Raw genomic sequence first — 24,289 nt, forward strand, 5'->3', positions numbered from 1 at the left:
TATTTTTTAAAAGACACAGTGCCATGCAGACAGCTGAACTGCAATAATCACATTCCAGTTGTTCTTAGTCTGACACTTCCTACAGCAGGAACTAGACCAACATCTATTGATTGATTGATTGATTGATTGATTGATTTAATTTACATCCTACCTTTCTTTCCCCAAAATGGGACACAAAGGCAGCATCTCTAAATGATCGGCAATAGACTGAAAAGGCTATATCTGACTTCTGCACGTTTAACAGTTGAAACCACAAAAAGTGATCTGTTAGGTTGCTGAAATGAAGCTTGAGAGAAAACCCTTTGGATTGAGATTGCAAACACCTGATCTGAAAATTTCCTAATATGCTCAGCCCAAGCTCAGGATTGCAAAGTTGGCCATGCAATAACCTCCTTAGTCTCCTGTTTATTTCAGGAAAGGAAACCATGGCACGTTACAGACCACCCCTTTGGGGCGGCCTGTAGATGCGCCTTTCCCCAGTGTATTGGGGCCTCAGCGGCCAGAACGGCAGCTGCTGAGGCCCCGATCTGCTGCTTTCCGGGCTGTGGGGAAGCGGCAAAAGGCCATTTCCCCACAGCCTGAAAAGGGGTGTCCTTGGGGCTTCAAGCCCCAAGGACACCCCGCGGTGGTGGGGAGGAGGAAAAAGGGGCCGCTTGGCCCTTTCTCCCTTGTGTTGCTGGGCGCAGCCGTCTGAAGGCTACGCCCAGTGACGCAAACCAGGAAGGAGCTCCGTTTCGGAGCTCCTTCCTGCTCCGTGGAAAGGGTGCGTTAATCGCCCTCGCACGGAGCGATGGCGTCACGTCCGCGCCGCCTCATTTGGAGGTGGCGCATTCGTGACGCCATCATGACGGCGGCTGTGTGGAACGGCCACCGCCATTTTGTGCGCGCAGAGCGCGTACTAGGGTTAGGGGGTGTGAAAGCACCACCCCTTCCTAACCCTAGTACGCGCTCTGCGCGTACTTTAATGGTGGTCTGTAACCCGCCCATGTTTTCACATAGTGTGCCCTATTGTACAGTTGCAATCAGCTCAATTTGGTGTTTATTTCTAGGCTCTTTCTGCACCCAGTTTTTCAATTAAAAACATACCTTCTAAAAGTGGCCCTGGCTTTAGTTCAGGGTTGGGCAAAATGAAGCTCTGGGCAATATAAGGCTCCATTTTTGAACTTCCCCACAAGACCATTACTTGTCAGCAACAAACCACACCAGCAGCAAAATTCATCAAAATGAGCACTGCATGATGTACAAGATTTTCCCCATTTGCTGCCAAATTCAGTGGTATGGTGTGGGATGGATTTCATAGAAAGTTCAAATGGGGAACTGGCTGAGCCCTAAAGTTACTAATCCTTCTTTAGCTGATTAATCGATTGGGAAAAATGCCTAATCCATAATTTGTTAATTTTGAGTCTACTTTGGCTCTGATAAGTGATTGCAAAGGGAACTGTAAACTATAAAGGAGAATTAGATTTCATCCTTCCTTCTCTCTTTTTTCCCCTTCCTTCCTTCCTTCCTTCCCTCCTTCCCTCCTTCCTTCCTTCCTTCCCTACTCCCTCCCTCTCTTCCTTCTCTCCTCTGCAATGTATTGCACTTCCCTTGGATTCCGAAGAAAACCTATAAAATTAATTGAAACCTGGACATTTCACTTCATTTGGATCCCCTCCCGCCTGTCCCTATGCACACATTGATAAAGCACCCCACAACAGTTGTCTAGATGCAACTGTACATACCATTGTATCAAGATTTGTGTGTGTACAGCATTTTGCTGATGGACTTTGCTTCCAACAGTCAATAGTAGCTAAATCATAAATTATATTTCACTTCTGTTAATATCTCAAAAGGGAACATGGATTGATTTTTTTGGTGATATAAGGACCTATTTAAATGTAATCTGTTCTGTTCTAAAAGATGGATAGTTTATCAAGCAGGACTGCAATTCTGCAACCACTTACCTAGGACTATGCTCCATTAGACTCAATAAAACTTACTTCTAAACAGAGAGACATAGGATTGCGGTGTAAAACATTGTATGAGCATCACGTTATCAGGGCTCACAATGATACATGTAAAATGAAGAATGTGCATACGAAATATGCATGTTGTTTGTTCATTACGTTTGTCTCTAATCTTCCCACCTTAAAATGCACTCCTGGTGACTAGCAATAATAAAAGGCATATTCCAGAATAAAACTTTAATTAAAACATAACATAAAAATCAGTAAATTAAAGCACAACAATAAAGAGATGGACAGTACCCAGTCAATTAATGCCCCTTCTTGCTTTCAGCAGCAGGCCAGTTTGCATGCCAAAGGCTGGTAGAAGGACAACCGACAGGGAACCAGCTGAGCCTCCCTCAATAGGGAGTTCCAGAGCTTGGAATGCTAATAAAAATTTCTGCCCAAAGGGAGTGTAAGCAAACAGGATGGAAAATGTACAAGGAGAAAAGATAAGCAAATCTGGTGAATACTAACAATCCAAAGACCTGCACAATCTGTATATATTGCCATATGAACCAGCTTTTAGCGACTTGATTTTCAAGAGATGTCCTCTTAAACCTTCTTCAAGGTCCTCCACTGAGGAGACATATAACTTTATGCTCACAGAATTATGCAGCATTTGCACAATTAATAAACCGTGACATCACACCACCAAAAACGCACAGTTTGCAATGTTGGTCCAATGATGTGCAATGCATGAGCATTCCCTACGATGCATAGCTCCATGTCCTCAACCTTGAACCCAATATGAAGGTACTGGGTTGGTGCTGTGTGCCTTGAAGTAGTTTCTGACTTATGGCAACCCTAAAGCGAACCTATCATGGGGCTTTCTTGGCAAGATTTGTTCAGAGGAGGTTTGTCACTACCTTCCTCTGAAGCTAAAAGCATGTGACTTGCCCAAGGTCATCCAATGGATTTCATAGTTGATCAGGAATCGAATCCTGGTCTGCAGTGTTGTAGTCCAATGTTCACATCACCACACTACACTGGACAAAAATCTCCAACTGTTTTTATAGGGAAATCTACACATGCATAAGACACAAGCAAGACTGCAGCCCCTGTTTGATGTTTGCATCTTCCATTGAATCAAATCTTTAAAATACAAGAATGTGTAATGCTTTTAGGGACTGGTGCAGTCAGTTACGACTAGACATTCATGTCAAGGGGAAAACTTTACCTTTCAACTTTCCAGGAGAACCAGTGTGGTGCAGAGCTCACACTCTCTCAGCCCAAAAGGAAGCCAATGGCAAACTCACTCTGAATAAATCTTGCCACGAAAGTGCCATGATAGGGCTATCATAAGTCGGAACTCGGAAATGATTTGAAGGCACACAGCAACCAACTTTATTGGCAGTGGCAGAAAAGAAATATCAACCTGTCGGTTTGGTTTGTTCTTTCTTTAGCCTTTGTTTCCTCGGGAAGATGTTACCTTGTGCTTTTTATTTGTACTTTTGCTGAAGGTGCTGTCTCAGCCTGCCGAAGGACTCCAATTGCTTCTTAATAGTGGGAGTGCTTGTTGTGTGTTTCCTTGCCTCCCTTTGCAACTCTAATTGCTGGGAGGCAGGTTCTTGCAGCGCCAGAACACAGCCGATTCCCTGCTCTGTTGCCCCATTAAATGAGGTGTTACTGTATTTGACTGAAGCGAAAAGAGGATCCCATCCCACTTAGCAAAAAGACCATCCGGGGCTGACCTCGCTGGGGACAGATTTCCCGTTTAAACCACATAGAGGTCTTCTTGAATGCGAGATGTTAATTGCACCAGGAATTTAGCCTCCCTAAGGATTAAACAGCCATGGCTCCGAGCTACTAGTGGGAATTGAAATCAGGATTAGGAAGGAAAATGGGCCATGGCCTCACAATGCTATTACCCCAGTTCCTGCATCTAAAATCTTAAAAGCTCTACCTTGGTGGCCAATAAAAAGTTGCCATGTGTGTCTGCATTTGGTTAAGGAAAAAAAGAGGGGGAAGAAGTAGAGCTATACTGAGGGTGGCTCAAAATATATGGGGCCATCTTTCAAACAAAGCGTATGCAGAACTGGAAGGGAAGATAAAATTTCCCCCAAATCTCTTTAAATGGCTTTAAATGTTACTTTAAAAAAAATAGATACACAACTGTGGTTCCAGGGGCTCCAAAATGGTTAGTTGACAATGTTATGGTTGTAGATATTTAACAGCAACTTTTTGCAATTTCTTAAAAGTAAAAGTGGTTTTTCAGTGATGTTTGAAAACAAAAGTTGGGACGCTACAACCCACAGTCAAGAACACACTGCCCTCCGGTTCATCTTGTGTTCACTTTAAACACCATCACAGAGCACAAGGATGGTGCAAAGCACATGCCAATACCTGCATCTTGTAATCGTTCTCCTTCACTGCTTAATGTCATCACACATTCATATTAAAGCAGCCACGACTGCATCCACACTGCAGAAATAATCCAGTTTGATGCAACTTTAATTGTCATGGACCAATCCTATGGAATTCTGAGAAATGTAGTTTTGTGAGACATTTAGCTTTCTCTGTCACACTTAAAGTGGTGTCAAACTGGATTTTTTCTGCAATGTGGATGAAGCCTTGGAAGGACCATGTAGTCCAACACTCATGTCCAGGAATTCAGAGATAAAGTGGCTCCACCAAGAGATGGCCATCTAACCCTCTCTCATCCCCAGCCAGTCTGGCTCTCTCTGTCCCTTTGTCCCTTATCACTCTAAAGGTTTGTAATTCAGAACTTTGCCTCCATTCGTTGACCAACCAGATGTTCTTCTCATGCTCAAAAGCACAGCAAGAAGAAGAGAGCTCCATACTCCTGTTTGCTTCTCTGGCAACAGGAGGTAGGTTTACTGCCTTTGATGATTGATGACAGTAGGACAGGGAAAGAGGCTCCATCAAAAACAAGTTATTACATGGTTGCACATACTTAATAACCAATTTATGCACAGGCTATAGAATGGACACAGGCAGAACCAAACATTAAAGGCCCATCCAGCACAACATCGGGTTGTTTAATATTGTGACAGATAAAATAATCTAATGGCCCCTAAATGTTAATGGGTGTTGAGATTTACACTTTAATTGTGTTTAATTCAAACCGTTCTAGGTTTTATGGGACACTTTTATCTTTGTGCCCAGAAAATCAACAGTGTGCTACAGGCTTTGCATTGAGCAGCCAAAGGGCAGCTGGCTCTTAGGGAACCTGTAATTACAGGCTAGATCAGTTTATTACTTATAAATCCTTGAAAATATTTTAATTGAAGTGATTAGTGGACTTTAACTGACCTTGTCTGAAAGGGAGACCTTCCCAGCAAATTAAGCTCAGCTAGTGAGTTAAACAGAGAGGCATCCATGCATAGAAATGTTGTATAATAAACATTATCAGTGGATCTTCCTTGGTGCACACTGGAAAAGCAACCACCAATAATACTTTCCCAGGCCACTGTGTGCCCATCCAGTCTCTAGGATTATCCAGAGCTTAGAGAAGTTGCTGTTTCGGACCGAACATATTGGCTGGGGGGATTCTGGGAGACCTGTCAATAAAATAGGACAGTGTTTTGCAAACTGTGTGGTGTTTTTGGACTTCATTGCCCAGAAGCTCCAGTCAGCATGGCCAACAGTCAAGAATTCTGGGACCTGAAATCCAAACTATCTGAAGGATCAAAGTTTTGAAACTAGCAGAATAAGGGGAATGCCCCACCAGAGCTAAGGAAACACATAGTATACTACAGAATCCAGCATATGATGCCATCGCTGGGGAAGGAAATGGCCTTTTGGGGAAATCCAGGGAGTCAGCATCGAAGTTTAGGAAATCCACATTGAGGGTGTTGTACTTCAGACACATCATGAGAAGAAAGGACTTACTGGGAAAGACAATCTAGGGAAGATGGAGGGCAATGGAAAGAGAGGTAGACCTCACATTAGATGGAAAGACTCAGTACAGAGGTATATTGAGTTTTTTTGGTGGGTTTTTCGGGCAATGTGGCCGTGTTCTAAAAGAGTTTATTCCTGATGTTTCGCCAGCGTCTGTGGCTTTGGCATCTTCATAGAAAGGTATAATTGGCAGCTGTACCTCTACCAGGATGCCGATCCATGTTTCTGTGCCATGGAGTCCTTGTGCAATGCTTTTCAGGGCAGATGTTTCAAAAAGCAAAGAGATTATTGTCTGCCAAAAATCTTTGCTCGCCTGTTTATCATGGAGTCCCATTGTTTGTCCGAATGACCCCTGTGTCTGCCTTCGGTAACATATTGCAAATTGACCCTTTGCTTGCCTGCCCGCCTGCCTAAATTCACCAACTCTATGGCGGTGGTTTTAATCTCTCTCTTCCCGGTCTCTCTCCCCCCGACTGCCACCCCAACCCTAGTTGGGTGATAGTGTCATTAGGAAAGTAATGTGATTGTGAAGTGAAATCTCTGTGCTTGGCTCCGAGCTGCATTAGGAAAGAGGATTATCCCTGAGCCTTCAGTTAAGACTGAAACAACATAGGATGTCCGCGGCACACTGATGCCGCCGGAGCCTTTTTTGCAAGATGGTAAACAACTTTTAATTGCGGGTGTTGACAGGGCGCAGGGTGTTCTGACTAACCTTGCCTCAATGTTGTCATTTGTGTTTTCCAAGAAGAGGCTTTCTCCTTTTTTATGCATGTGTGTATGTGTTTGAAAGGTGTCATAATAATAATAATGAAAATGGCAATTCCAAAGCAATCTCTCTCTTTCCCCTCACCTCTCTCTTCAATCTGTATCTCTCTCTCTCTCTCCATCTTTTCTCTTCATTTTTCCCTCCCTGTGTGGAAGTATTTCTGTAACGTTTGTTTCCCAAACACTCGCAAAGATTAAAGAAACAGTTTCGCCAGAAAACAAAAACGTAGGGCTATTGCCAGCTTTAGGGAGATATGAAGAAGGTAATTTCGGTCTGATGTCTAATGGGTTTCTCTCAGTTCGCTGTCCTTGTATTCTCCGTGGGGTGGACCCAGTTGTGGGATCCTCATGTTGACAGATGGATGAACATGTGCCAAGAAACCAAAGGGCATTTTGTGCAGGGAAAAAATTGACATGTTTAGAGAAATTGTAAAACACACTGCTGTCCATGGAGTGAGTGCATGGAAAGCATGCGTATAGTTTAAACTATGCACTATAATATGCACATGTTTGACTAAGAAAAAGGAAGAAGAAACAAAAGGGTAGATCTCATCCATTTAAAAAGATGAAAAGAAATCACAGAGCCAGTGGGAATGGGAGGATGCCAGGAGATGTAGACTTCATTGGTGGGCACACATCTGTCCAGGATTGCTTTTGGAAACCTTGATGAAAGTTATCAGTTTCCTTTGTTATCTGTGAAGAGATTACTAAATGGATTTCAAAAACATATGAGTGTATTTTTGCATTGTGACTTACGCAGCGAGGATGCTTGAGGAATTTGATATTTCATATTCCTTTATGGACTGACCTGATTCCCTCCTTTCCTGAACAAATATGCAGATGGTTCCAGAGCATCAAATTACTATTGCTCTGAATGTTGTGATACATTTTGATATTGAGTCTTTGATATTGATATTGATATTTAGCAATGGTTTGGGTGTTGGACTAGGACTCTGGAAACCGGGGTTGGAATTCTTCCTTGGCCATGGAAACCCACTTGGTGACTTTGAGCAAGTCTCATTTCCCCAGAGAAAGGTAAAGGCAACCTCCTTCTGAACAAATTCTGCTAGTAAACCCCCATGACACCTTTTGCTTTAGGGTCACAATAAATCAGAAACAACTTGAAGGAACACAACAATGTAATTACATTATAATTGTATCCTAACAAAAGATTTCACTTTACAGCTTAATTACAACGATTAAGGTAATTTTTGGTGAGCCTTAGTCCAAATGCCAACTAGTGCCATGCCTTGTGCCGTTCGGATTTTTCTTTTAACAATAGTGCCAAGACTGAGTGGAGGCAGTGCTGGGGTCAAATTTGTACCCGAATTATTAATTCTTTTACAGCCTAATTGAATTCTGCACATGCTACGATTTTAAATTGTCGAGAACGATTTGCTTCTAGTCTTGGAACTAGAGCTGCAATGGACGACAATCGGAGTAACTTCCCAGTCTCTCATATGGATGGAAATACGATTGTGTGTGTGTTTGTGTGTATTTAAATGAGTCACATTTCAGACTAAAATTGGGTGAATTTTTGTAATCAAGTTATGCAAAGGAGGAAAATGTCAATTGGAGTAATATACACCAGTTGAAAACTCTAAACACAATTTTGACCACTGTATCCTAGAAATTTGGTAAAGAAAGGTGTGTAGGTTGGCATGGGTTAAATTGCCAGGGTGGGTTGGGGATTTGAGAAACATATTTAAGCAACCAAATTCATGTTTCAGGAACATACAGCCTGGAATACAGTCATCCTTTAAATTCTGCCTTAAAAGTGCCTTAAAGAAGGTGCATAACATGCATATATTGGAGAAAATGCACAAGTTATTGTGTAACTGGGGGGGGGGTCATGTGTGGAGTTATGTGCCTATTAAAATGCATACCTTAAGGGATGCTGTAAACAAAAACATGCATCTTTCCACTGAAAATACATGTGAAAAGGGAAATCATGTACAGATTGTATGTATATTACAAAGAAACACCTACAAAAATGGATCTGCTAAAGCAAAGAAAAAAGATACGCAAATTCATATCTTATGGAAAAAATGCGTATAATGGAAATGCAAATAAATAGATCCTTTAAGAAAGGATTTTTTTGATAATGAGACATCATGGTCTTATGGTTACCTGCATGCGAATCAAGATACAGTCCAGATCCTTACACTCCTCAGCTGGGTACCACTCCCAGTATGTCTGCTTAAAAATGAAGCCCAGGATGCATTGCAGACTGCTGTTCGCTGCAGACTGAGCACAGGCCAATGGTTCACTTGGAAGTTTACACTGGATTTAACTCAAACTGCTGAAATGCCGCTGTTCAATCATTGCTAACGCTTTGCTCGGTGGGAAATTCCTGGCAGATTCTGCACTTGTCTAATCCAATTTCCGACCGTAACAGATTTTTCTTGTGGAGATATGTAACGGGAGACACGGAGGACCTCAAGATGCCATTGGACTGTAGCAAATAATCTGGTTTCTCTGTGTTAGCAATACTTCTCCTTCTTTTTTCAAGGGGAGGGATGTATATCAGATATACATCATGGCATATCTCCATTCGGTGCACCTGAGCTATAGAGCCTGCAGGTCTTGTAACACCTTGTAATAATGTCCAGCTGAGGGATGGATTGCATTTATCTATTCGTTGACTTTACATTCATTTTAATTTCAAATACAATTGCATTTATTTCTATTCACTTTGGTGTTCTTCTCTTAGCTTTTGTATTTTTCCTTTCAAGGCATAGGCTAGGGTACACAAAGGCAGGCGAAAGAAACATCTGGGGCCCTTGCACACTACTCTGTTATAGGACTATGATTCCACTTTGTGAGGCAGTTTGCAAAGGCCGTTCCCTAAATTGCAAATCCCAGGATTCCAAAGGATAAAAAAGGGCTGTTAAAGAGGAATCATAGAGCTATAGCTGTGCAGTGTGAATGAGCCCCAGATCTCAGAAGACCCTGTCCCTATCCTTGACATTGACATTAAACACAAAAACAGAAAGAGCAATTTATATTGCTGATGATAGAATTGGTGCCACATTAAGGGTACATCTTTGTTTCAATTAATAAGATTTAGCTATTTAAAAAAATCCTTTTCCTGCTTTTAAACACAGACAAAAGCAAGGGTCCACCTTGTCCCGCATTGTATACAGGGCTGGTTCCCATTGACGGCTATCTCCAAATTACTCCATCCGCGTGGGTTTTATCTCCAGCTGTCAAAGTAAATTCCCCTGCATTTCTCCCTTTCTTCCTTGCTGCCCGCACACAGATGGATTAAAGCAACAAACATTTTACATGCAGCACATCATTAGCTATCCTCCCTCACTACCCAGCAAATAACAACTGGGCTCTATCATCAGGGCATTCATAACACCTTGACACTTTTACAACTACCACGCTGCTGCGCTCTACCAAAGCAATCTCTTCTTTTAAAGGCATGGAGCTAATTCATTGAATGCCACCCGGAACGTGATCTGTTAAAAGCACAAGTGTGATTTTCTTCTTCTTCTTCTTCAATATTCCAAGATATATAATCTATGTGTGTTGGAGCGAGGATGCAAAAATATCTTTGGTGACAGAGCCCTGCACCTTCAGAAATCCTATTTTTCTTGATTTGCATGGAAATTGTTAAAAGCTACGTTGAGAAATGTACATACGAACACATTGGCTCAGGTTCTGTAAGGCAATATAAGTACAGGGAATCCCTTGAAGGATGCTTAAGCATATGTGTCTCTCTGTGTGTCTCCATGTATCGCTTATCTGTGCACAAAGAAAGAAACAGTATATACAACCGGCATTGATTCAAGCATGTGTCTGTCTATCCTTCGGTTCTTCAATGACTTGTTTGCCATCTGCAGTAGGACTGCTCCAAGAGACTTGCGTTTGTTTTTTATAAGGCTGTGCCCAAAATTTCAGCCAGTTGATTCTGAATTACTGTATATATTCAACTATAGGCCGACCTCGTGTACAAGTCAAGGGCAGATTTGGGGGCCAAAATTAGGGTTTTTTAGTTAACCCATATATATAAGTCGAAGGTAAAACTTGGGGGGGGCATGTATCAAAAGATGTAAAAGATGAAGGAAAGTAAAATGATGCCAATGTGTGCGGCTGTTTTCCCACCCAGACATTCAGAAAGGTAGAATAATTACAAGGAGGTAATAGGTAATAGATAATATAAGCAGAGAGGAGTAGAGTGTTAGAGATTGGAAGAATAGAAAGTATATGTATAGGTTGATATTCTGAAAGATGGATTTATGTTTGTTTTGTTTGTGTTTGGTTTTGATATTAAAATGATAAAAAGAGGGGGCAGAAGTGCACTGCAATGGAGAGAATAGATGGGGTTGGTGCCTCTTTCGGGTTCTCCCTAGATGAACTAAGTTCTTGCCTTTTGCCACTCAACTATTTTGGAGGTTGCCCTCCCTCCCTCCCTCCCTCCCTCCCATCCATCCATCCATCCATCCATCCATCCTTTCGTTGTTCTTTTCTTTCTTATATAGGAATTAAGGTACAGTGTTACACTGACCCATGGATAAATCTAGGTTGGTTGGATTGGTTTTTTGACTAAAATTTCTAGACTCATACTTGATTATATACAGTATTTCATGAACAGCTGGGGATGCCTCAAAGCATGTATGCACACACTCCAAACCATGAGGAAGAAAGTAAAATCTGCAGATTTTGCAGGATTGCTATTTACCGTTGTCATTCAAGATTCCTGAGGGATTTTTCATTGCCTTTTAAAAATTATGTTGATCGTGCACATGATCACGATCAACAGCAGTAGCAATAGCAAGTGCATTTCCATACCACTTACCAGTGAATTAACACTCCCTAAGCCAATTGCCCCCAACAAGCTGGGTACTAAAGATGCCCTTACTGCGCTTTTTAGCAAAGCAGGTGATTTAAGGATAACAGCGATTGATCAAAACTGGAAGAGCAAACATCCTAAACATGAGCCAACCTGATTTTGGTTGAAGGGAGTATGAACTATTCCACTTTTACACTGCTATGGTGATATTATTTCACATTCACCACTATGTCTGCCTCCTGCAGCATTTTGGGATTTGCAGTTTAGTGAAGCCTAAGAACTCTTAGAGTTCTAAATGCCCTTCCCTAAACTGCAAATCCCAGGAGGCAGATGTCACAGTAAAACTGGAATGATAGCACTGTAATGATGTAGTGCAGTAAAGTTTGTTTGCCCTTTCTAAAATTGTGAAGTGCATGGTATGTCAGAAATCAGATATTGTGTCTGAATGTGTTTAAAATCGTGTGACCAAGCTGATTTGGTTTGCAAAAACACGAGGCAAATCCATTTGGAGAGCTTTTGCACAGAGCATAGGCAGCGAAGGAAAGAGAAGGTACAATGATAGGCATGTGAAAATGTAAAGCATGATTTTGGGAGAGGCAAAGAAAGAGAAAGAGAGTGGATGAAACAGCTGAGGCAGTTCTCTTTTTCAGCCAGATATAATTATCAATTCTTGAGCTACAAATAAGACCAAAGGACAAAAGAGGATCTGTCTAGACTATCTCACTTACAAGGTATTGATTGTTCCAGAGGTAAACAGGTTAGTATAAGTGTGTTTGGCTTGAAAGGTCATGAGTTTTAACACCTGGCAGATAGCTATTCAACCTTGACATAAGTCAAATTGTTGCAGCGTTGCTGAAAAAGGCTTTCTAATGCTAATGCTATCTTGCCCCAAGGATATTTGTTATTTGTACTGTGCCAGACTCCTAGGAAGAGGCCAAAGCTGAGGAGCAGAACACATGATTTGGGTATAGAAGGTGCCAGGCTCCATTCTTGGCATTACCCTTTAAAGAAAGATTAATGAACCCATAGCCCTTCAGATGCAGTTGGAGACCAGCATCAGACTCAGCTATCCACTTGATCCCAGCATTGTCCATAAAGGCACTGTTATTTTCCCTTATAAAAGGCAATGGGTTCATGTATGTGTGTGTGAACAACTCTTTATATTGTGGCAACTTATAGAAATGTTCCCCTCTTGTGCCATCCATTTCCAATTCCATTCCTTTGAAGCTATGCTCTTAGCTACCATTTCCATTAGGGCTTTGCTATGTTTTCCTAGGGGTTTTCAGTGTGCTTAACCTCCTTCATTTAAACCTGTGGTCTTCAATGCATTTGTCATATGCACATTCCTATCTGTATATGCCAAATGTGTGTGTGTGTGCGTGCACATGTGTGTATGCATGTCAAACACTATCTTTACTGAATATGGGAATCCAATCTGTCAGGGAGAGCTGAAGTACCAATTTAGGTAAATTATCTGAAGCGGCATCTGTCAACAGATCAATAAATAAATTTGACTGAAGGGAAATGCACTGAATTATGTACCAAAGTACAATGCAGTATTTAAAGCTAATGGCTTTGAATTATCGAGTACGTGCACCATTCATCAAAGTGCAAAGTAGCAATTATTTTGGAAATATTGTTCTTTTTATTTAACACAAAATCATTTCATTCCTTTTAAATATCGCTGGCTTGGGTTGCTTCAGGAAGGGGCTCTGCAATGGTAGAAGGCAAAAAGGAGCAGAGTTGTGAGCAAGTTGATCAGGCTGCTGTGGATGGATTTTGGTTCTGCGTTACAGGGCTCAGCTCAGTGAAATAGATCTGCTGGGAAACCCTTAATAGTCTGCTAAAAACAGATGTGTCCAGGCTGGAGCAGTGGGTGAGAATCCTATTGACCATTTTTAGCTAGTTTATGCATCTTCAAATCAATGTCACCTTATAGTGACCCAAAGGCAAACCTATCATGCAGTTTTCTTGGTAAGATTTATTCAGATTTACAGTATTACAAGGAGGTTTGCCATTGCCATTGCCTGTGATGTGCAACTTTACAATGATGGAGCAACCTCGCTAATACAATATGCAACCATGGCAGACAATGTGATGATACACAATGGTGCACTGCACAATATGTCCTATTTCACAATGTGGGCTCTCACTGCACAATGAAGTACTGTGAAAGATGTCCCATTGTGCAATGGCAGCTCCCACTACACACACACAAAAAATGGGTGGACATCTTTCCACCTGGATTTTTCACCGCCTTCTGTTCTGGATGACCAGTGTCCTATGCCCCTGTTGTGGGCTTCACGATGATACCATTATGCAATGGCAGCCTGTCCCACAATGTACCATATTGTTGTGTGCCATGGCCACACTGCTCACTCCACTTGCATATTGATCCTGATGATGCCACTATGATAGTGTTCCCCTCCTGGGATATAACTGTTGTGCAGTGCCACAATCCTAAACAGTGCAATTATGACTTGGTTTATGGTGACTTGGATGTACCATGCAAGACGCCCATGCAGACAGCCATGTTGGTGTGGGAATGGAAGGATAAGTAATTGGGGAGGTCAGGGCAGCCGCGGGGCCAGGATGCTCTGGGATGCCCATAGAGTGCAATGCAGACAAGGCCCAAATGGAAGTCATGAGAAGGATGGCAGGACATGGCTTTATAGTGGACCAGATCAGTTGTCCATCATTACCAGTACCATCTACTTTTCCTGGCTGTGGTTCTCTAGTGTTTCAGCTAGCTGTTCTTTACAGCATCTGGTGATGCCAGGGGCCACCACAAACTACAGTCCCCAGAATTCCATAGCACTGAACCAGGCCAATTAAAGCAGTGTCAAACTGGATTATGACAACCATGACGTGATCGTATCATGAGGGAAGGTTTGTTGTGAGCTGAGAGTGTGTGATCCAGTGGGTTTCCATTGGAGAGTGGGGATTTAAACCTTGGATTGGTCCAACACTCAAACTATTACACCACACTAGCTGTCTGCTTTGTGATAGCCTATGATAATTTTGTTCCTAAGCCTAACCTACCATACAGGGCTGTTATGGGATTAAAGGCAGGGGAAATGCCTCACACTGAGCTCCTTGAAATAAAGGGTGGGATTGTAATGTAAAATCAAGCAGGCAATTCAAAACTGTTCAAATAACCATATTTTTATTTGTTGTTTTCTTTACAGAAAAAATGATGCTGGATTACAGATGGCTTACCACAGTTTTCTGGCATGAAGACAAGCTATAAAGCACAAAAAAGGAGAGGAAAAAAATCCCCACGGACAAATGAACTTGGAACAAATCAAGAACAAAAAATGCATTTTCATGGCGTTGAAGAGTTCTTTATTTTTCCTCAAGTTTTCTTTTCTTAAAAAACAGACAAAAAGACAAAAGGAACTAAGATTTTCACAGGACCCAGACTTGCTCTTCAGGTGACAGTATTCAAGCATGTTCTTTTATTACCTTTAAATTAAGAGAAAAAGAAAGAAAGAAAGAAAATAAACAGAAGAGAGTACCAGGAGAACTGAGACACAGGGAACATTTGGTATACTCCGATCCTCCTTAAAGCTCTCATCCGCGATATGGATGGAAAACACCTTTCAACCCCTTTGACTGATGACACCCTGTGCGTTTGTAAAAGGACACGAGTATCATGCAGTATTTAGAGAATGTTTGCAAATGTACCTTTTAATATCATATTTTATGGATATCCTGCAATATATTTAATTAGAAAGGAGGGTAGCCTGGACTTTGAGGCACCTTCTCCTTTTAGGCAAAGTTGTTTTTTTATTTGTGGTCAAGATGACTTTTTTGATTACTTAAGATTTTTGGGTTATTTCATGACATGTTAACTGCAAGGAGCAAAACCGACAAGGGGCACCTTCTCTTCTGCGGGCAGAGCCTCAACTGCAAACCGAAGTTGCAGAGGGGAGTTGCTGCGCCGTGTGCGCTCTAGGTTATTTTTTCAAAGTGGCTGGGATACCAAACATTTCTAAGGGCCATTTCAACCCACTATGGATGCTTGATCTCCTTGTAAATGTACATACATTAGGGAATAGTCAATTCCCTGATGACTGTACTGTAGATGAGAAAGGCTTGAATCCTGTTGGTTACTCCCAAGTAGAGTTGACCCACTGATGCCAACATAAATCCCACCGATGCAATGGATCTACTCTAGTACGGGCTATCAATAGGATTCAAACCACAAACACTTCCAGTATTCATACCTTATTTTTCTATATGTACACTGGAGTGGGGTGGGGAGAAGAAGAGGAAGGTGTATGCCTTCAATCCTATATTGTTAGTCTCAAATAGACTACACCCATTGAATCAAATTTGCCAGTCACCAACTGAGTCAACAGAGTTATGTGAGTTGGAAGTAACCAAACAGGATTCGGCCCGTATAATTTATTTTTAATAGAAAGAAAAGTGTGTAAGCAAAGAGACAGACCTAGGATGGCTAGAATTGAGCAAAATGGCATTGTTCCTGCCTTCTTCTCTATTTTCTCTCACCACTTTAAAGCTTTGCCCTGTGTTGCAACTACTGTCATTTGATTTAGCACTAGCCGATCTGCATCTATAACTCTATAGAACATAGGAACTGGAAAGGTTTTCTTTGTCATACTCCCCCACTCTCCCCAGCAGCTCTCCTGTCTGGCCAAGTGAGTATACATATTGAGGGTGTCTTGATCCTTCCGGGGAGCTCCATGCTACTTTCCTTGCCTGCCAACTCGCTCTTGGATCAGCTTCTCGCTCAGTTCCCACAAGGCTGCTGCAGTCACTTCGTTCTGTGCCTCTTGTGAAGGCAGGCAGCGGCAACAGTTGTTGAAGTACATCCCTCCCAGGCCTTCTAGTTCTGGGGCAGTAGCACAGTAGATTGTCGTAGCGGCTCCTTGTTGCTGGAATTAAACAAAGAGAAACAGAAAGGTTGTATTATTTTTAAAACGCAAAGGGTAAATCAGACCAGACTACCATCAACAATCTAATAACCATTTAGACTGCACTCAGGGTGACTCTGCAAGGACCCTACCTCCACCTGTCTTCCAGTTAGTGGTGTTGTTAAGTGGGGAGTGACTCAATCTTTCCAAGGTTGAGTAAAAAATTTCCCTATAAGCAGCAGTGTTAAATGAAAGGAGCCTGATATTTGCATGAATTATATAGATCATGGCCCTGTCTGCACAAGCCAAATAAACCAGCCTCCCTGCAGCCTCTCAGCAGAGAGTCTAGAATAGATGATGCAGGACCCAATCCCTGAGCCCGGTGCAAAACGTCTGGATAATATGCGGCCAGTTCAGTGCCAAATCTGGGGTATATCCCAGTGTAAACAGTGTAAAATAAGTCCCTGCTTGCTCCTGGTCTTCCTGGAAGATCTGGAGACCTCCATTCCACACCCGCCACTGGTGTATGTCACTTACTCTGAGGTCAGTAAGAAGCATCCAGCCATCTGATCAATGCTTCTGGGTCCTTCATTCTGACCTCAGGAGCAAGTGGCAGTTGCATCAGGTGGCTGCGCCAGCAGGATGTTCATGTGAACATCCACCAAACGGAGGGTCTGAGTTAACAGGGAGAGGTCAAGGCAGTTCTGAGGCCAGGATATTCTGGTTAGTGCAGACAGAACCTATGATGAAATCAGGTCTGTAGGCCACAAAATGCTAGCAGCAGGTTCCTTCTAACATATTTGGAACGGAAGGGCATATTGGTTATTTGAGCTCAGGGCTACATACGTTGTTAATCATTAGCATCTGGGATTACCTTCTAACTGCTTTTAAAATTATAACCTTGGGAATAACTTTCTCAAGATGAAGCTGAATCTTTGAAATCATTGGGGAACAAGGATGAAAGACAAGACCTCCTTCAAATTGTTTGAGACAGAAATAAATTTGTTGTTTTGTTGCATCAAGTCAAACGCGGAGTCAGGGGTGTGCTCTTTCCTTCCCCCAAGTGAGACTATGAAAAAGTGGGGAAAAGCTGACCATAAATTGTAGCACTGGTACAAAAAATACAAAATACAAAAGGTACCATTTTACTTTGAAGCTGTAATTAAAAATAATAGGTTTGCTCATTCAGGAAGACAATATTCATTCAGGCCTAATTTAAAAACCAATACAGTTTATCCAGCACCTTATGATTATTTATGTTCATTTTATTCAACTATTTATAATCTTTAGGAATTTGAATAAAGTGACGCCAAACATTAAACCAGAAGACAGCAACCATCACTGCAGACAACCAGTATGATGGTGGCAACCATTTCTTTAGGCAGCAGGGCTTGTCTCCTAAATTATGTCTTCCTCTGAAATATTTATGGCATTGCCCATAAGGGTAGTTGATGAATCACTAAAGGAACACTGGCAATAGAAAGAATCCTCACAAATTCACATCCTTCAATAATGCTAAGAGCCTACTGCAAAGATCTGCAGGGCAGGTTAAAAGAAGTTCTTCAAATGGAACATTCAGACAAACCTTTGCCAGGCTCTATGGAATCAATATTTGAAATATGTGAAATTAAGGGGTGCATTCAGAATGATTAATATGTACAAAAAGTCTTTGGTGTTCCTGTTCATTGCAATTATATCTTGGAGATCCATATATGTTTTGCTTGTCCCAGAATATTGTCTATCATTTTCTGGTATGATCAGAGTTTTTTATTTTAATACCAGCTCCTCAAGTTGGTTTATTTTGACCTGGTACAAAATTTGGATTGGGTGGAATCTGAGACTTTGCCATCCATCTATGTGTGCCCAAAGGTGATTTAAACTTGCCTTTGCATTGCTTGCTGTCATTCAATGACTACTGATACACCACTGAAAATATTTTTCAGAGCCTCCTCATGCAAAACGTTTTGCCAGCCCAACTATTTGCATGTGTTGATATTTCACATTCAAAGAATCATAGAATTATAGAGTGGGAAGAGACCCCAGGGGCCATCCAGTCCAATCCCCTGCCATATAGAAATACACAATCAAAGCACCGCTCGCCATTGGCCATCTAGCCTCTGTTTTAAAACCTCCAAAGAAGAAGACTCCACCACTCACCAAGGCAGTGTGTTCCACTGTCAAGCATCTCTTACCATCAGGAAGTACTTCCTAATGTTTGGTGGAATCTTTCTTCTAACTTGAATCTATTGCTCTGGGTCCTAGTCTCTGGAGCTGCTGACGACAAGCTTGCTCCATCCTCAGTATGACATCTCTTCAATTTAAACAGGGCTATCATGGCACCTCTAAACCTTTTCTTCTCCAGTCAACATACCCAACTCCCTAAGCCACTCCTGATAGGCTATGGTTTTCATACTCCACTTTGCCCATCTCCTTCTTGAACCTTGGTGCCCAGAATTGGACATCATATTCCAGGTGAGATCTGACCAAAGCTGAATAGAGTGGTACTATTACTTCCCCCAGTCTTGACACTATTGATGCAGCCTAGAATTGCATTGGCTGATTTAGCTGCGCATCACATTACTGACTCATGTTCAGCATGCATTCCACTAGGACTCCTAGATTACCTCCGTCACCCATCTTATATCTGTCCATTTCATTTTTAGTGAACAAGTGTAGTAGCCCTGTTCAAATTCATTTTGTTAGTTTTGGCCCAGCCCTCTAATATGTTATGGTCATTTTGAATTCTGATTCTCTCCTCTGGGATATTAGTAAGCCCAGTTATGCAGTCTTTAGAGTTTCTAGATCTAGTCTAGTGAATAACTTCCCATGTGAGAACGATAGCTGCTCAGCTAACATAAATCCCTTTCAGGTATGTAAAAGGGATGAAAACAAGACATAGGAAGGGAAAATCTTAGTCCCTCTGCACGTCATCTTTCCATACCCTACAATGGTCCCAGTTGGCCAGATATAGTTCCAATTACTCCTCTGACATCCCACTTTATCAGCTGCTTTTAAAATGTCTCAGTTTCTCTCTGTTCCTTCCACTGTCCCCTTCGTCCTCAGCTTAGTTCAATTGCTACAAACTGACATCAAAGTGGAAAAGTAGTTTGCCTCCCATTAGCTCAGATGGAGAAATAAGAAGTGTGCAGAATCTTGCCCTTCCCAGTTTGCTCAGGCTATAGTCTTTCATAGCTTGTACGTCCTTCCTCATTAAAACATTGACCACATTCTGATGTTGCTTGGCCACATGTGTCCTGGTTTCCATATGTGAAATGTTGGAGGGTGAGCCATTGCTTTGACTGCATGAAAAGAGCTGGTTATGAAGGAGAGAGGCATTTATATGTGGGTGAAGAATCTCTGCATGAACCAGAAACCTGAACAATCCAGGTTCTGACTCCTATGGAGAAACTCTATGTGCAAAAAACAACAACAACAACAAAAAACCCCAAGCCTTTTCTTATTCAGAATGGTTATTCACACAATCAAAAAAACCATGAAGGCAGGGAGGGAGAACAGCTCATTCGCTTCCATGTGAATTGTTTACAATCATTTTGCATATTTGAATATATAACTTGGTACCACTGGCTGAGAAAGGGGTATCGACTGTGCAAAAGTGAGAGAGGTGCCAGAGAAATCTGCCATGCTCTGGCCCGATATGCGGCGCCAGCAGCTGCTAATGAGGAACAGGGGGCTCATTAACAAGGTCCTGAATTGTTCTCTGGCTTTCTCACCCCAATCTCCTAAACTCCACTCAACTGAAAGGTTATTTCTTGAGCTAAGAAGCAACACTGGTGGCACCCTAGCTATGAAAGGAAAGGAATCTGATTACTACTTTTCCTGTTGGCAAGCCAAGAAGTGTCTGGTGGCCTATGGAAAATGTTTTTTTCCAAGGGTTACTGCAATGGCAGGGTGTGCAGAGAGCCACCAAAGTGGATCAGTGACAGAAAATAAGTGGAACCATTTCTATGACTGATTGGCTTATAATTCATGCAAATCAAATACAAGCTATGAAGAGAGGAGACTATGCAGGACATGCTGCTTTTCCAACTTGAGGTTAACTTCCAGTTCCTCAAGAAAACAAGAGGAAGGGGGAGAAAGTACAGCCTGACCTTCACATCTGCTGGGTTTCCATTCTGGACACACACGCACCCGTGGATGGCAAATTTCACATCAAGTCCCATTCTCCTCAATGGCAGCATGATGTGCATGCCACCATGTTGTCGCAGCACATGCACACGCTGCCATTGAGAAGAACAGTGCGGGACTATCTATGGATGCTCCTGTCCACAGATGGCAAGCCCGCGGAAAGGAAGAGCCAACTGTATTTCAAATATCCTTCCTTGCCTGCCATTGAGCTAGTTTTAATAGTAAGGCCACTTACACATTTAACCATCTTATTGGATCAAGTCAGTTGAAGTAATCCTTCCACTGAGACTGATCTAGAAGATACCAGAGGAAGTATCTTTTGACTTTAAGACCTATTTTAAGTTCATGAACTAATTTGATCTTTACAACCTTGTTTTCCATGCTGAAATTTTGGCTCCCCAGATGTTTTGGACTACAGCTCCCATAATGTCTTATAATTGCTCTTTCCACAAGGGTGAATGGGAATTGTAGGCCAAAGTATCTGGAGGGCCAAAGGTCCCCTGCCCTTTGTTTAGGACTATCTTATCTCCTGTGTAGGGATTAAGATGTTCAGCCATTAGCCAACAGTTAGCATCTGAGTCTACCCCATGAAATTAGTTTTGTCATGTCTGTTGAGAATGAATGACTGATTGGCGAAGTAGTTGTTTCATTATGCTGAAATGGAGGTGAAATATGGGACCAAACCCAAATCATTATAAGCAATCTGTTTTAGAAGGTTGTTCATATCGATATATACACTGCTGCAACTCTGGTTTCTTATGAAATTTAACATCCACTTAAGGTTTAGCTCATTGAGCCAATGTAACAGAATAGGAAATGATGCTCTCCCTCTTGAGTTTGGTTTAGTTTTTCAGCGTGCGTCAAGAAATTCACAGCATGAATATAGCAATTTTATTACATTACCATTCAATCCAAAGATAAAAATAGAGCAGTTGTCATGTCTATAGACATGTATAGGATTTTTTCCTTTAAAATGAAATAAAATTAATATGATCTATGCAACGAAACCAAACCTCTAGTCTTTCAGCTTTGCCTAGATGTTTGCTGGATCCCGGCACAAACGTGTATCCGATATTTTCAAAACTTCCAGACTGTGTGTGTGTGTGTGTGTATCTGTGTGAGAGAGTGAGCATGTGAGTGCAGGGAAAGAGAGGGGGAGAGACAGAAGGACCCAATGGATAGTTGTTTTCACAGTCTTTGTGGTTCACACATCATCAGCATAAGACAAAACAAGATGTCAGGAAACTAATTGGTAACCAATTCCACACTGCTGATACAAGATGAAACGTCCTCTAAACTGATTTTTTAAAAAGGGAAGAAGAAGCATGCTTTAATCACCACCACATGCTTTTCAGCGCTGAGCGCTTTGTGCCACATCAGTACACTGCGCACTCCATGTTAAACAGCTTCATTAAAAACCTCTTGAACAATGAGTGTGTCACTTGTCACAAATGGCCCACGATCTATTGTGATACAGCAAGGGGGGAAATAAAGAGGGAGAGCGCAAGAGATTTAGGCAATCTAAACAACTTTTGTTTTGACTCTTTTCAAGCTGTCAAAAGATTGTCAGGTGCATATGGTGCTAATGATTCAAGCGGAGGTCAACTGGCATTCACATCGAACAAAAGCAGGCTGCTGGAATGATGAATGCATGGGACAAAGGATTTTGGAGAAGCACAAGTGAACCTTTAACCATGGCTCAAATGTTGCTTCCAGTGGGGTTGGGGGAGCATGGTAAATGCTGTATTTAGATTTTGCTTTTGTCAATTAAAGTTTGAAATCATCTTGAAGTCTAGGTTAGGATAGAATAGATGATTTATATTTTACTTACAGCACAGAGCCATCAAATGTAAACACAGGCTGGCATCCTGTTAGTAAGTTAAGATGTTGTAAGTCTGCCTTTTGACAACAGAATTCTTCTTTTTCTTCTTCTTCTTGGTCATTGCATAGGTCAGATTTCTATTCTGACCACACAGGGACCCAAAGTTGCCAGAAAGCCCATCTTGTACACCAAACAACCCCCACAACATTGCCATTTCTTGCTTGCCAGAGAGTGAAGAAGGAGGCTCAGCAGCAATGTGAGCAAGGTGCATGCAGAGACACCCCAGGATGACCTAGAGGTCCCTGCCAGGGCCTGTCATAATGCACCCAGATAAATGAAATGACCACTTGGAAGGGCCTGTGGGGCTTACAAGATGGATGGCGGGGGGGGGGGGAGTAGCATCATGAGATATATGTATCATCTACCTTTGTCAGAATTCTTGCCTTAAATTCCACCAGAATCCCCCCTCTTACCTGCTGCAGCAAAATGTGGTACCACTGGGAAGCTTCCTTCCTACATGGTCCCTGCAACCGGGTTAGCGGTGTCACTGTGGGCATGAAACAAGGCAGCAAGCCTTCTTCTGACCTCAGATGGACTCATGCCCATAGAAAAATTTGGCAAGGACACTCACAGGAACAATGTGAGAAGGCAGCCCCCACTGTTGTTTTGCTCTGGGCTCCCCAGAAAACCAAGAACTAAAGGTTAGCCTTTTTGATATGGGACAAGGGGTGGAAAACCCAAATCGGGTTGAGGTGGGTGTCACCTGGTACGGTCTGAACTCCTTGTACCTGTCCAGTGATGCCACTGGGGCTGAATATTATAAACAGCAAACAGACAGCTTGGGGGGCATTTCAGGTATATAGCTAATGTAGATAAGCCTTTAATTATGGAGAAGTAGCTATATGCTGGATCATGGCCAATACTGTCAAGTGGCCCTCCCCTCCCCGCAATTCATTCACTTCTTGTTAAAGGCATCAAATAATTTTTCTTAAATATGAGGAAGCTATCAATTTTAAGCATTTACAGATCTCCTCTAATCAATGGATTCTTTGTTGTTAGCATGTGTTCTTCATCTATTGTAGGAGTGGAGAATGTGTTGCCTTGTGTAAAATAATAATTCCCATCTTTCATGGCTCTTGGCCATGCTGGCTGGAGATAATGGGAGTTGTGGTCCAATGACAACCAAAGGGCCAGAGATCCCCTTTCCCTAATTCAGGGCATCTGCATTAGGTCTGGAGGCCAATTTTCTGCCCCTTTAACCCTCTCTAGGGGCTAGGACTGCTAAAATGCCAAAGAATAAAACAAAGAACAACACTAGAAATGGCCACAAGTCCATGTTTGGTTCTGAAAAACCTTTCCCTTAGTAAAAGGTAGCGCTAGTGGGCCCTACAAGTCATCTAAAAAATAAATAAAAAATAAATGGCTGCTTCTTGAAGTTTCTAAAGAGAAGTAATCTGCTCCATTTTAGAGGACAAAAAACAACCTGAGGAGGAACCCCCATAGTAGTGTTTTGTTCTTATCTGTCCCAATCTGTTGGGTAAATAACATTTTTTTTATTTGTTTCTACGCACCTATGAACTATAGCCACAAATTTCTTCTCTAGATACTTGACTGCTCCAAGAATAGTCTCACAAACCACTCACTTACTCTATCTTTTTCCTCTCCACTTTTATATTTGCAAATGAAGACATCACACACATTTTAACTATATGTCTTCCTAGCTGACAAAGCTGCATAGTGTAGTGGTTGAGTGCTGGGCTAAGACTCCAGGAGACCCAGGTTTGAATTCCCCTTTGGCCATGGAAACCCGCTGGGTGACTTTGGGTGAGTCACACTTTATCTCACAGGAAGGCAATCGTCACCACCACCACCCCAAAATAAATCTTGCTCAGAACCCCCTGTGATCCATACATCAGAAATGACTTGAAGGCACACATCAACCTTCTAACTCATCTTTTTACAAACTCAATGCAGTAGGCATATAGGGAAGAAAAAGCTAAGAATTTTGGCCCCAAATCTTTGG

The 24,289-nt window shown here is 42.0% G+C and overlaps 1 protein-coding gene and 1 long non-coding RNA gene across 3 annotated transcripts in view; one reads left to right on the plus strand and one right to left on the minus strand.

Annotated features, from left to right (window-relative positions):
- LOC121937517 overlaps positions 1 to 14,724 on the plus strand; it is a 168,645-nt gene extending 153,921 nt beyond the window's left edge. Inside the window, exon 3 of the long non-coding RNA XR_006105158.1 lies at positions 14,607 to 14,724. This is a non-coding gene — a long non-coding RNA (uncharacterized LOC121937517). The remainder of the gene's footprint in view (positions 1 to 14,606) is intronic.
- The window catches only part of WWOX (WW domain containing oxidoreductase), a 414,162-nt gene continuing 404,442 nt past the window's right edge, over positions 14,570 to 24,289 (minus strand). Inside the window, exons 9-10 of one of the 2 annotated variants that reach the window (XM_042480760.1) lie at positions 16,144 to 16,319; positions 14,570 to 14,883 (exon numbers count right to left, since the gene is read on the minus strand). In XM_042480760.1, the coding sequence (XP_042336694.1) occupies positions 14,880 to 14,883; positions 16,144 to 16,319 (180 nt within the window). In that variant the 3' untranslated portion in view covers positions 14,570 to 14,879. Of the gene's footprint in view, positions 16,320 to 24,289 lie in introns of both variants that reach the window. The other variant, XM_042480759.1, reaches the window with a different exon arrangement.

This window comes from Sceloporus undulatus, chromosome 8 (assembly GCF_019175285.1).
Source record: "Sceloporus undulatus isolate JIND9_A2432 ecotype Alabama chromosome 8, SceUnd_v1.1, whole genome shotgun sequence".
NCBI classification, from domain to species: domain Eukaryota; kingdom Metazoa; phylum Chordata; class Lepidosauria; order Squamata; family Phrynosomatidae; genus Sceloporus; species Sceloporus undulatus.